Source organism: Hylobates moloch, unplaced genomic scaffold, assembly GCF_009828535.3.
Source record: "Hylobates moloch isolate HMO894 unplaced genomic scaffold, HMol_V3 SCAFFOLD_3, whole genome shotgun sequence".
In the NCBI taxonomy this organism is placed as follows: domain Eukaryota; kingdom Metazoa; phylum Chordata; class Mammalia; order Primates; family Hylobatidae; genus Hylobates; species Hylobates moloch.
In genome coordinates, this window is record NW_026652278.1 from 68,060,230 (window position 1) to 68,072,252 (window position 12,023).

Below are 12,023 nucleotides of genomic sequence, written 5' to 3' on the forward strand. Positions count from 1 at the left end.
TGGCCAGGTTGGTCTCGAACTCCTGACCTCAGGTGATCCACCCGCCTTGGCCTCCCAAAGTGCTGGGATTACAGGCCTGAGCCACCGCGCCCAGCCATCTTAGCTTTAAATATACAAAAATTACTTCTTCTTTCCTGACACTCAGAAATCTCCAATCCTGCTCTCTTTCCCCAAAGAAAAGCTAAACCCTTATTCTGATTCCACAGCCACCCCATCAAAGTTTCTTTCCAAAGTCAGATATCTCCCCAGACCAATTCCATAGAATGGTTCCACTGTTGTGTAGGAAAAGAGGAAGGAGAGAACAGAAGGCATGCCATTATGGTGAAAGGAAAGGAGAAAAGATGGAGGGAGTTAGAGGGAAGAAATCAGGGAGTAGAAATAAGGAAGGGAAATAAACCTATTTCCAGTAGCTCTTTCCCTACCCCACTTTAAACCTTAGTATCTATCCGAATCTCCTCTTCTGTCCTCCATTTCCTCCACATTCTTTTCTCTTTCAAACCATTCCCATTTCTCCATGCAAACTCCCAGACTCATATTCCTAAAACTTTCTTAGAGTCCCTACTCCTAATACTTGGTACTGGAAGAGTGAAAAAAATGAGGAGCAATTGTACCTGCCCTGTTAGCAGTAAAGGGAGATCTATTTCTAATATTCAAAGCTGGAACTCAGTGTATTTTTCCATAGAAACATTGCAATAATTGGTGCTTAACAATTTTTAAAATTATTTAAGAGTGGGAAAGAATTTTCATCCTCTCTATTCCCTCAGTTTCTGAATAAGAAAACCTGAGAAATTAGGTGCCTTTTCTAAGATTACACAGCTAGTGAATGGTAGTGACAAGACACCTAAACCACTGATCCTTTTCATTAAACTACACGCCTCTTTGATGATCAAATTCAATTCATCCCTGGAATGCAAGAATGATATAACAAGTGGATAAATTATCATACTAATAGGAAAAATATTGATGATATATAAAATCTTCTCATTAGAATATAATAAAATTTTATATTTATTTCTGGTTCCATCTCAAAACATGACTCAGTATCTTTATTCATATAAATCATAGGTACCTAAAACCAAGTACTATAATTAGACTTAACAAGGAATATTTTTTTCTTATTATTATAAGAAGAGGACTAAAGCATTATCTACCATCATTCCTATTTAACATACTATTGGCAATACTGATAATAACTTTTAAAGAATAAAAGAAAGGTAAAAATACAGAAAATAAATAACAATATCAATCCCCTATAAATGACCTATTTTTAAAAGTAATAGAAAACTAATTTGAAATTATCATAGAAAATAATTCTGCTGATTCAAGTTTGTTAGATATAAGATAAACCCACAAATATATAGTATATTCTTTTACACAGACAGAAAATGAGATACCAGTTGTAATAGTAATAAGAACATAAAATACAGATGTATTAATTTAACTTGATAATGACAAAATTTTTTCAAAGAAAAACTATATAACCTTAAATGGAGGAAACAGTAAATAATTATATAGAGCAAGAGGTCTTAGTTTGGAAAACTAAATACTATGTTTTAAAAAAGAAAGAAAGAAAGAAAGAGGAGGAAGGAAGGAAGGAAGGAAAGAAAGGAAGAAAGGAAGGAAGGAAGGAAGGAAGGAAGGAAGGAAGGAAGGAAGGAAGGAAGGAAGGAAAAACAAAAGACTTGGCCAGGCATGGTAGCTCATGCCTGTAATCCCAGCACTTTTTGAGAGGCTGAGGTGGGAGGACTGCTTGAGGCCAGGAGTTCAAGACCAGCCTTGGTAACATAGGGAAACCTCATCTCTTTTCTTTTTTTTTTTTGAGACGGAGTCTTGATCTGTCACCCAGGCTGGAGTGCAGTGGTGCGATCTCGACTCACTGTAACCTCCACCTCCCGGGTTCAGTGTATTCTCCTGCCTCAGCCTCCCAAGTAGCTGGGACTACAAGCACCCGCCACAATGTCCGGCTAATTTTTTGTATTTTTGGTAGAGACGGGATTTCACCATGTTAGCCAGGATGGTCTTGATCTCCTGACCTCGTGATCCACCTGCCTCGGCCTCCCAAAGTGCTGGGATTACAGGCGTGAGCCACCGCACCTGGCCAGAAACCTCATCTCCTAAAAAAAAAAAAATTAAAAAACCTCCCTAGATTCAGATATAGAATTAACATAATATCAATTAAAATTCTCACTAAATATTTCACAGATTTTGAAAAATAGAAAACTTTCTAAAAAAAATTAGGCTATGTGCCAATAATTACTTTAATTATTCATTATCTCAATACCTACAATATTATGAAGTAGGTATTATTGTTACTTCTTTGAAGATGAGAGAAACTGAGACTCAGAAAGGTTAAGTAAGTTGTCTGATGCCACAGATACACTAGAAGGAACTAGAATCTGAGCCCAGGTCTATTCTTACAACAGTGACAGCAGAACAGGGAAACAAAATATCTGTTTGAAACTATTCAATGGCTGGGCATGGTGGCTCACGCCTGTAATCCTAACACTTTGGGAGGCAGAGGCAGGCAGATCATCTGAGGTCAGGAGTTCCAGACCAGTTTGGCCAAGATGGTGAAACCCCATCTCTACTAAAAATACAAAAATTAGCTGGGCATGGTGGTGGGCACCTGTAATCCCAGCTACTTGGGAGGCTGAGGCAGGAGAATCGCTTGAACCAGGGAGGTGGAGCTTGCAGTGAGCCGAGATCACGCCACTGCACTCTAACCTGGGTGACAGAGCAAGACTCTGTCTCAAAAAAAAAAAAAAAAGGAAAGAGAATTAAAATAAGGAAAAGTAAGTATTATTCACTAAAGTTTACTATCCAAACTAAAAAATAACTGATAATAAATATACTATGTCAGTTACTAACAAACGTGTAAGAATAAAAGCACATCTCTGCCTACTACCAACAGATGGCAATGGTAGCGCTTGTACAGTTACTTTGTACTTTCAACAAATGGGCTTTCAAATGTTTAAGAATCAAATCTGTTTGTAAGTAGAGAAATTTCTAAATAGGCTTCATTCAGATTTTACTCGAAAAGTGATCAAATGAAATGGATAGTTTACACAGTTGGAAAAACAGTAATTTTCTTCTTAGCATCATTAGAAATCAAAGAAATGTAAACTTAAGCAACTATAATTTACTACTATATAGCCATGAAGAAAATAAGTAAAAATGACCAAAATCCAATGAGGTAGTCCTGTGGAGAAATATGTTTATGGATTCCTTGCTGGAGGCACTTCATAGTGGTCCAATCCTTCTGCAAAGCAATTTGGTAGTTCACAGCTAAAACAATGAAGCTAAAAGAGTTACAGAGTTAATTCTGTAACTCTATAATTCTCTTCAATAAATTTATACCAAGGAGGAAAATAAAAGCTATTATACAAATATGTTTATTTTACTGCTATTCATAAGGATAATTTAGAACCCAGTTGCCAAATAATATGAGATTATGAAAATTAAATTTTCGTGTGTGTGTGTGTGTGTGTGTTTTTAATAGAGACAAGGAAATCTTTCCATATTACCCAGGCTGGTCTCCAACTCCTGGGCTCAAGGGATCCTCCCATCTTGGCCTCCCAAAGTGGTGGGATTACAGGCGTGAGCCACCACATCTAGCCAAACATTATAGTTTATCAATGGACTTAGAAATACATAGCTATTAAATCTTACCAATATATAGACCATGTTTAATACATGGAAACATTGAAATATTGATTACAACTATAAAAAGTATACTAAAACAAAGATGTGAGGGGAATATGGAAGGGAATCGTTTTCAGTTTATATATTGTTTACCTTTTTATGTACTCAGGTTTTAATTAAACATTTAAATAATAAAGTTTAAAATAAAAATTTCAAAACAAAATGAATTTTGTTTCTATAGTATTACTTTTTACTATAAACATGCATTAGGTACATAGGCTGTTGGCTTACATAACAACAACCATGTATAACTTTGTTCCTGTGGAAAAAAATGCTTTTAGAATCTGAAACTAAATTAGCAAGTGGTCTTTTAGAACACAACCACACTAATTTAGAAGCAGTCTATTTTAGTGTCTAAAAGGAAGGATAAGCAAAATTGGGAGTTCAGGTATGCTTCTGATGCACTAAGAATATTGTTCTAATAAAACAAATAGTATTTTTATCCTCTTTTCTCTAACCAGTGTCCATATTCACCAAGAACTACTTCCTTTTAACACTTCAATTTTCCTTTCCTTATGTTCTTTCTTCCAAATTTCTCCTTTCCCAAAGTTCATCTTCTTCCCCACATTACAATAAAAAAATGAAATCACTGTAATTATTTTCAAATCTTCATATCCAAAAAAAGTAACTTGTTACTTATCAAATAGCATAGTCTCTGAAAGCAATGACTATTTTTTGCAAAATAGTGTGTACTGAGGCTAGGCGGTAAAGAAATACCATTTCACAGTAAAAAAAAAAAATAGAAAGATGAATAATCATACCATCAAACTGGTCTTCACCTTCAGTCATTAGTTCATCATCAGAGCAAATACTCAGAACATTTACCAACATTTCTGTCACTATTTGGGAAAAAAAAGTTACATGTTAGCTGATCACATATAACTGTCTATACATATACATAGCAACTATTTTTACAAATGGTCAAATAATGTTTAGCTCAAGAAAGCAAACACATTCTTATAGCAAGAACGATGGAATTACAAAATGCAAAGGCTTTCAAAATGAAAGAAATTCAGTGGATAACAACTCTGAGAGAAAGAGATTCTTTATGGAACAAATTTTCAGGCCTCTCAAAAAAAAAAAAAAAAATGAAGCCCCATAGAGATAAGAACAGAGATGAATAAGAACTGAATGTATACATTTCAAATCTTCATTCGTGGATATAGCATAAAAAGAAAAAAATCATGGCAGAGTTTTAGTGGTTCCAAAAAGTCTCAGGATTTAACCTTTTTTTTTTTTTTTTTGGAGATGGAGTCTTGCTCTGTTGCCCAGGCTGGAGTGCTGTGGCGTGATCTCGGCTTACTGCAACCTCTGCCTCCCAGGTTCAAGCAATTCTCCTGCCTCAGCCTCCCAAGGAGCTGGGATTAAAGGCACCCACCATCATGCCCAGCTAATTTTTGTATTTTTTTTTCTTTTAGTAGAGATGGTGTTTCACCGTGTTGGTCAGGCTGGTCTCGAACTCCTAACCTCATGATCCGCCCACCTTGGCCTCCCAAAGTGCTGGGATTACAGGCGTAAGACACTGCGCCTGGCCTTAATCTTTTAAAAACTGGCTCAGCAACTCCCTTGAAATTTATTTCTAAAGATTACTAATGACTATCTAACAATCTGAACCCTTGGCTCTTTCATAGGCTTAATCCTCTTTGACTATTCTATATATTTTTTTCCTTCTCTTTTCCCTTGGTTCCCAAGATTCTACTCTTCTGGTTTTCCCATGTTTGGATCATTTTTCCCCAAAACTTTGGATATCCTCAAGATTCTCTCTGCAGTATTATTCCTCCTATATGTTCAATCACTTGGAATTTCTGTCTATTATCATATTTATAGTTTCAATTATCACCTCATTGAAGATGACTCCAAAGTCTGTATCTCCAGTGTTGACCTCTCCTTCAGGCTCTAGATGTCCTTGCTGGTTTTATTGTCAACTGTCTTAAACCATTTGTATACTGTATGTTTCCCCTACTAGAATGAAAACTTCATGAGTGTAGGATGTTGTTTAATTCACTATTATAACTTCAGAGCCTGGCACTGTGCCCTGGCACATGACAGGTACTCAATAAATATCTAACAAATAAGTACACAAAATAAGATAAAAGCAAATTTCAATTAATAAATAAAAATGTCTATTGAATATTAGCACCTAGATGTCCTGAAGGCACCTAGAAATGAACATATCCAAAACAAAATTCAATACTTCTACAAACCAATTTTTCCTGCTATAAATATACTAAAAGCACCCCACATGTCAGGTACTACACTAAAGCTCTAGGATTCAGATATGAAAGGCACAGTCTCTACCTTCAAAAAGCTTACTAACTACTGAAGGAGACATTAAATATCAACCGCAAAAGGTTGATGACAAACATGCTGTAAGTATTCAAAGATATGCAAAAGACCTGCTGGGGAAGGCAAGGCTTTTGCTAGATAACATTTGAGAGGAATCATGAACTAGGAGTTTGCCAAGTGGAGAGGGCAGATAAGGCATTCTAAACAGAAGTTAGAAAAATGATGTAGTAGTCATTTATCACAACAGAATACAACAGAGAGTCCAGAAAGAAAACCTGATATTTAAGGTCAATTGATTTTTGACAAGGGTGCCAAAACAATTCAGTGGCTAAAGAACAGTCATTTCAACAATGGTCAACTACAAAAGAATAAAGCTGCAAATGGTCACATGCGAAAGAATAAACTGCACTCCCCCTACTGCACGACACATGCAAAAATTAACTCAAAATGGATCAAACACCTAATGTAAGAACTAAAACTCTTAGAAAAAAACAGGGGTAAATCTTTATGAGCTTGGATTAGGCAATGATTTCTTAGGTATAACAACAAAAACACAAGCAACAAAGGAAAAAATAGATAAATATGACTTCACCAAAATTAAAAAACTTTTTGAAAGAAGCCAGTCACAAAATACCATATACCATATGACCTTATTTATATAAAATGTCTAGCAAAGGCAAATCTATAAAAGATTAGTCTTTCTGATGGTTACACAACTCTAGAAATATACTAAAACCAACTGAATTGTATGCTTTAAATAGATGAATTGCATAGTATATATATTTCAATAAAGCTGTTATGGTGTATACCTTAAATATACACAATAAAATGTATTTTTTAAAAAAATTAGAAAACTTTTGTGCTTCAAAGGACAAAAAAATCAGGCATAGAGGCATGTGCCTGTAATCTCAGTTACCTGGGAGAATGAAGGAGGAGGATCACTTGAGCCTAGGAATTTGAGACCAGCCTAGGCAACACAAAGATCCCATCTCTAAAAAAGGAAAAAAAAAAAAATAGCTAGTCATGGTAGGACATGCCTCTAGTCCTACCTACTTGGAAGGCCATGTGGTAAGACTGCCTGAGTCCAGGAGTTTGAGATTGCAGTGAGTTACGCACTCCACATTCTAGCCTAGGTGATGGAGTGAAAGCCTAAAGGACATTATCAAGAAAGTGAAAGTCAGCTAGGCCGGGGGCTCACGCCTGTAATCCCAGCATTTGAGGAGGCTGAGCGGGTGGATCACTTGAGATCAGAAGTTTGAGATCAGCCTTACCAACATGGTGAAACCCTGTCTCTACCAAAAATACAAAAATTAGCCAGGCACGGTGGCACATGCCTGTAATCCCAGCTACTTGGGAGGGTGAAGCAGGAGAATTGCTTGAACCTGGGAGGTGGAGGTTGCAGTGAGCCAAGATGGTACCACTGCACTCCAGTCTGGGCAACGCAGCGAGACCCTGTCTCAAAAAAAAAAAAAAAAGAAAGAAAGTGAAAGTGGAATGGGAGAAAATTATTTGTAAATCATATACATAAGGGACTTGCATATAGAATATATAAAAAACTCAATAATTATCTTGGATGAAACTGAGACACAGAAAAATACTGCATGTTCTCATAAGTGGAAGCTAAATAATATATATACATGGAGGTAGAGTGTGGAATGATAGACAAAGGAGACTTGGAAGGGTAGAGAGGTGGGAGGCGTGTGGAAGACGAAATTACTTAATAAGTACAATGTATGCTAGTCTGGTGATAGATACACTAAAAGCCTTGACTTCACCACTATGCAATATATCTATGTAACAAAATTACACTTATACTTCATAAATTTATATAGACAACAAAAAAATGTTTTATTTTTTAGAGACGGAGTCTCACTCTGTTGTCCAGGCTGGAGTGCAGTGGTATGATCTTGGCTCACTACAACCTCTGTCTCCCTGGTTCAAGCAATTCTCCTGCCTCAGCCTCCTGAGTAGCTGGGATTACAGGCACGCACCACCACACCCAGCTAATTTTTGTATTTTTAGTAGAGATGGGGTTTCACCATGTTGGCCAGGCTGGTCTTGAATTCCTGACCTCAGGTGATCCACCCACCTCGGCCTCCCAAAGTGCTGGGATTACAGGCATGAGCCACTGCGCCTGGCAAAAACAATTTTTTAATAAACAAAATTTTAAGACAAATAACCCAATTATAAAATGAGCAAAGGATTTGAAAATATATTCATCCTCGGCTGGGTGTGGTGGCTCATGCCTGTCACCCTAGTACCCTGGGAGGCCAAGGCGGGTAGATTGCTTGAGCTCAGGAGTTACCAGCCTGGGCAACATGGCGAAACCCCATCTCTATATTAAAATATACACGTATTTTCTATATTAAAATATATTTTACATATGTAAAATATATGTTTATATATTAAAATGTATATTTATTAAAATATATATATATTTTTTCATCCAAAGAATATATACACTGCTGATGAAACTGTAAAATGGTACAGCTAAGGCTGGGCGCAGTGGCTCATGCCTGTAATCCCAGCACATTGGGAGACTGAAGTGGGACAACCACCTGAGGTCAGGAGTTTGAGACCAGCCTGACCAACGTGGAGAAACCCTGTCACTACTAAAAAATACAAAATTAGCCAGGTGTGGTGGTGTGTGCCTGTAATCCCAGCTACTCAGGAGGCTGAGACAGGAGAATTGCTTGAACCCAGGAGGCAGAGGTTGCAGTGAGCTGAGATCACGCCATTGCACTCTAGCATGGGCAACAAGAGGAAAACTCTGTCTCAAAAACAACAACAATAAAATGGTACAGCTGTTTTGGAAAACAGTTTGGCAGATCCTTAAAAGGTTAATCATAGAGTTACAATATGACCCAGCAATTTCACTCCCAGGTCTATACTCAAGAAAATGAAAACATAGGCCAGGCACGGTGGCTCACACCTGTAATCCCAGCACTTTGGGAGGCCGAGGCGGGTGGATCACGAGGTCAGGAGATCGAGATCATCCTGGCTACACAGTGAAACCCTGTCTCTACTAAAAATACAAAAATTAGCCGGGCATGGTGGCGGCATCTGTAGTCCCAGCTACTCGGGAGGCTGAGGCAGGAGAATGGTGTGAACCCAGGAGACAGAGCTTGCAGTGAGCCAAGATCGTGCCACCGCACTCCAGCCTGGGCGACAGAGCAAGACTCTGTCTCAAAAAGAAAATGAAAACATAAAACTTGCACATGCATATTCTTTGCAGCATTATTAGTAAGTCCAAGAGTAGAAATAAATGTCTATCAGCTGATGAATAAAACAAACAAAATGTGCTATATCCATACAATAGAATACTATTCCATCATAAAAAGGAATGTTGTACTGATTCATGCTACACCACAGATAAACCTTGAGACCATGGAAAGAATCCAGTCACAAAAGAGCACACACTGTGTGATTCCATTTATATGAACTGTCCAGAATAGGTGAATCTATGGGGACAGCAGATTGATGGTTACCTAGAGTTAGCAAGGGGTGTTAGGGGAAAATGAAGAGTGACTGCTAATGGGCACAGGGTTTCTTTGGAGGGGATGACGAAAATTTTCCAAAACTGTGGTAATGGTTGCACAACTCTGTAGTATATAAAAAACATGGAATTGTACAATTTAAATAGGTCAACTGTATGGTATGTGAATTACATGTCAATAAAGCTGTTATAAAAAATAAAAGTATGAGGGTATAAAACGTAAAGAGCATAGCACGTTCAGAAAATTGGCTTTGCTGTGTTATGGCTAGAACGAAGATAATGTGAAAGAGAAAGGCAGGAAATGAGGCTGAAGAGAAAGTAGGGAAGATCCAAGGACTTTGTATGACAGGTTAAGGTTTATCTTGAAAGCTATATGGAGCCATTTAATGGATACTAAATAGTAGCTTTAAAGTATATATTTTCATTCAGAAACTTGGCTTCTGAAAGAAAGGCAAGAAAGTAATAGCAAAAAAAAAAAAAAAAAAGTCACAGCACAGTAGAAAAAGACATCAGATGAGAGAAATGTTATTTATTTAAAGATCAGATAGATTTGAATAATTTATAAAAGAACTAGTACTGAGAATGTGAAGATATAGAGGACACAGATGATAAAGCAAGTTTCCTGAAAAAGCAGAAAGGTAATAGAATCTAGAGACAAGTTAGACTGGCTTGAACGGAAGGGTCACCTCTTCAACAAGGGAAGAATTCAAGATAAGGGTACTGTATAAAGGAAGAAAACAGTAAGTAGAGAACACTCCAACTACTAATGTGTTTTCACTAGTGAGGGAAATGGATAGAAGAAAATGCTTAAGAAAAAAATATGAAAGGAGCCAAGTGCTAACAGCCAAGACAATGGAAAAAAGGAAGCAGCCCATCCCATCATAGGCCTAGAGGCCTAGGAGGAAAGAATAGTTTTGGGGGTGGGGGAGGAGCCCATTGACCAGAACAGCCTCAGGACACTGCTCCCCACAACCAGGGACTGCTCCAGCTCCAGCCACCACCTGGTGTTAAACCCCTAGGCAAGTGCAAGAGTGAATGAATCTTGGTGGTTTCCACTTAGATTTCAGAAGGTGTATGAGAAAGCCTAGGTGCCCAGGGGCAGAGCCCTCACGGAGAGACACTACTAGGGCAGTGCCAAGGAAAAATGCAGGGCTGGAGGCCCCACACAGACTCCCCACTGAGGCACTGCCTAGTGGAGCTGTGAGAAAGGGCTGCTGCCCTCCAGAATGGTAGAGCCACCAGCAGCCTGCAACCTGTGTGGAAAAACCACAGGGACAGAACTGCCCACTCATCAAAACAGTGTGCCCAGGATGTAGGACATGGAGTCAATAATTATTCTGGAGCTTTAAGATTTAATGACTGGCGCAATGGCTCACACCTTAATCCCAGCACTTTGGGAGGTCAAGGTGCATGGATCACTTGAGCTCAGGTGTTCAAGACCAACCTGGCCAATATAGTGAAACCCTGTCTCTACTAAAAATACAAAAATTAGCCAGGCATGGTGGGGCATGCCTGTAGTCCCAGCTACTTGGGGGTCTGAGGCAGGGTAATCACTTTAACCCAGGAGGCGGAGGGTGCAGTGAGCGAAGATCGCACCACCGCACTCCAGCCTGGGAGCGACAGAGCAAGATTCTGTCTCAAAAAGGAAAAAAAAAATTTAATGACTGCCTGCTGGGTTTGAGACTTGCATAGGGTCTGAACCCCTTTTCTTTTAGTCGATTTCTCCCGTTTGGAACAGGAATGTTTACCCAATGCCTATATCCTCATTATGTCTTGGAAATAAATAATTTGTCTTTGATTTTACAGGTTCATAGGTAGAAAGAACTAGGCTTGAGTATCAGATGAGACTTTGGAGTTGGCACTTTTCAGTTAAATTCTAGAATGAATTAAGACTTTCTGGCAGGGGATGATTGTATTTTGATATATCAGAAGGACATGATATTATAGGGACCAGGGGCGGAATGATACAGTTTGGATATTGTCACCTCTAAATCTCATGTTGAATTGTAATCCCCAGTGTTGGAGGTGGGGCCTGGTGAAAGGTGACTGGACCATGGGGGTGGATTTCTCATGAATAGTTTAGCACCATCCCTTTGGTGCTGTCCTCATGATAGTGAGTAAATTCTTGTGAAATCTGGCTGTTTTTTAAGTATCTGGCATCTTCCCCCTCGCTCTCTTGCTCCTGCTCTCACCATGTGAAGTTCCCTGAGGCCTCCCCAAAAGTCGAGGAGATGCCAGTGCTATGCTTGTACAGCCTGCAGAACCACGAACCAATTAAACTTTTTTTTTTTTTTTTTTTTTTTTTTCAGATAGAGTCCCATTTTATCACCCAGGTTGGAGTGCAGTGGAGTGGAGTGGAGTGATCAGCTAACTGCAGCCTTGAACTCCTAAGCTCAAGCGATCCTTTCACCTCAGCCTCCCAAAGTGCTGGGATTACAGGCATGTGCCACTGTGCCTGGCCCTCTTTTCTTTATAAAATTTTTTAAAAAATGAAAATTTGGACTCTATCCTAAGCAAAATGGGAGAAAAAAGCAGACTA

At 38.5% G+C, this 12,023-nt stretch overlaps 1 protein-coding gene across 9 annotated transcripts in view; it reads right to left on the reverse strand.

The window, feature by feature from the left end:
- PPP3CB (protein phosphatase 3 catalytic subunit beta) overlaps positions 1 to 12,023 on the reverse strand; it is a 58,430-nt gene that overhangs the window by 12,063 nt on the left and 34,344 nt on the right. For all 9 annotated transcript variants that reach the window (XM_032140159.2, XM_058436355.1, XM_032140149.2 and 6 more), the window contains one exon: positions 4,464 to 4,541. In XM_032140159.2, coding sequence (XP_031996050.1) covers positions 4,464 to 4,541 — 78 coding nt within the window. The remainder of the gene's footprint in view (positions 1 to 4,463; positions 4,542 to 12,023) is intronic.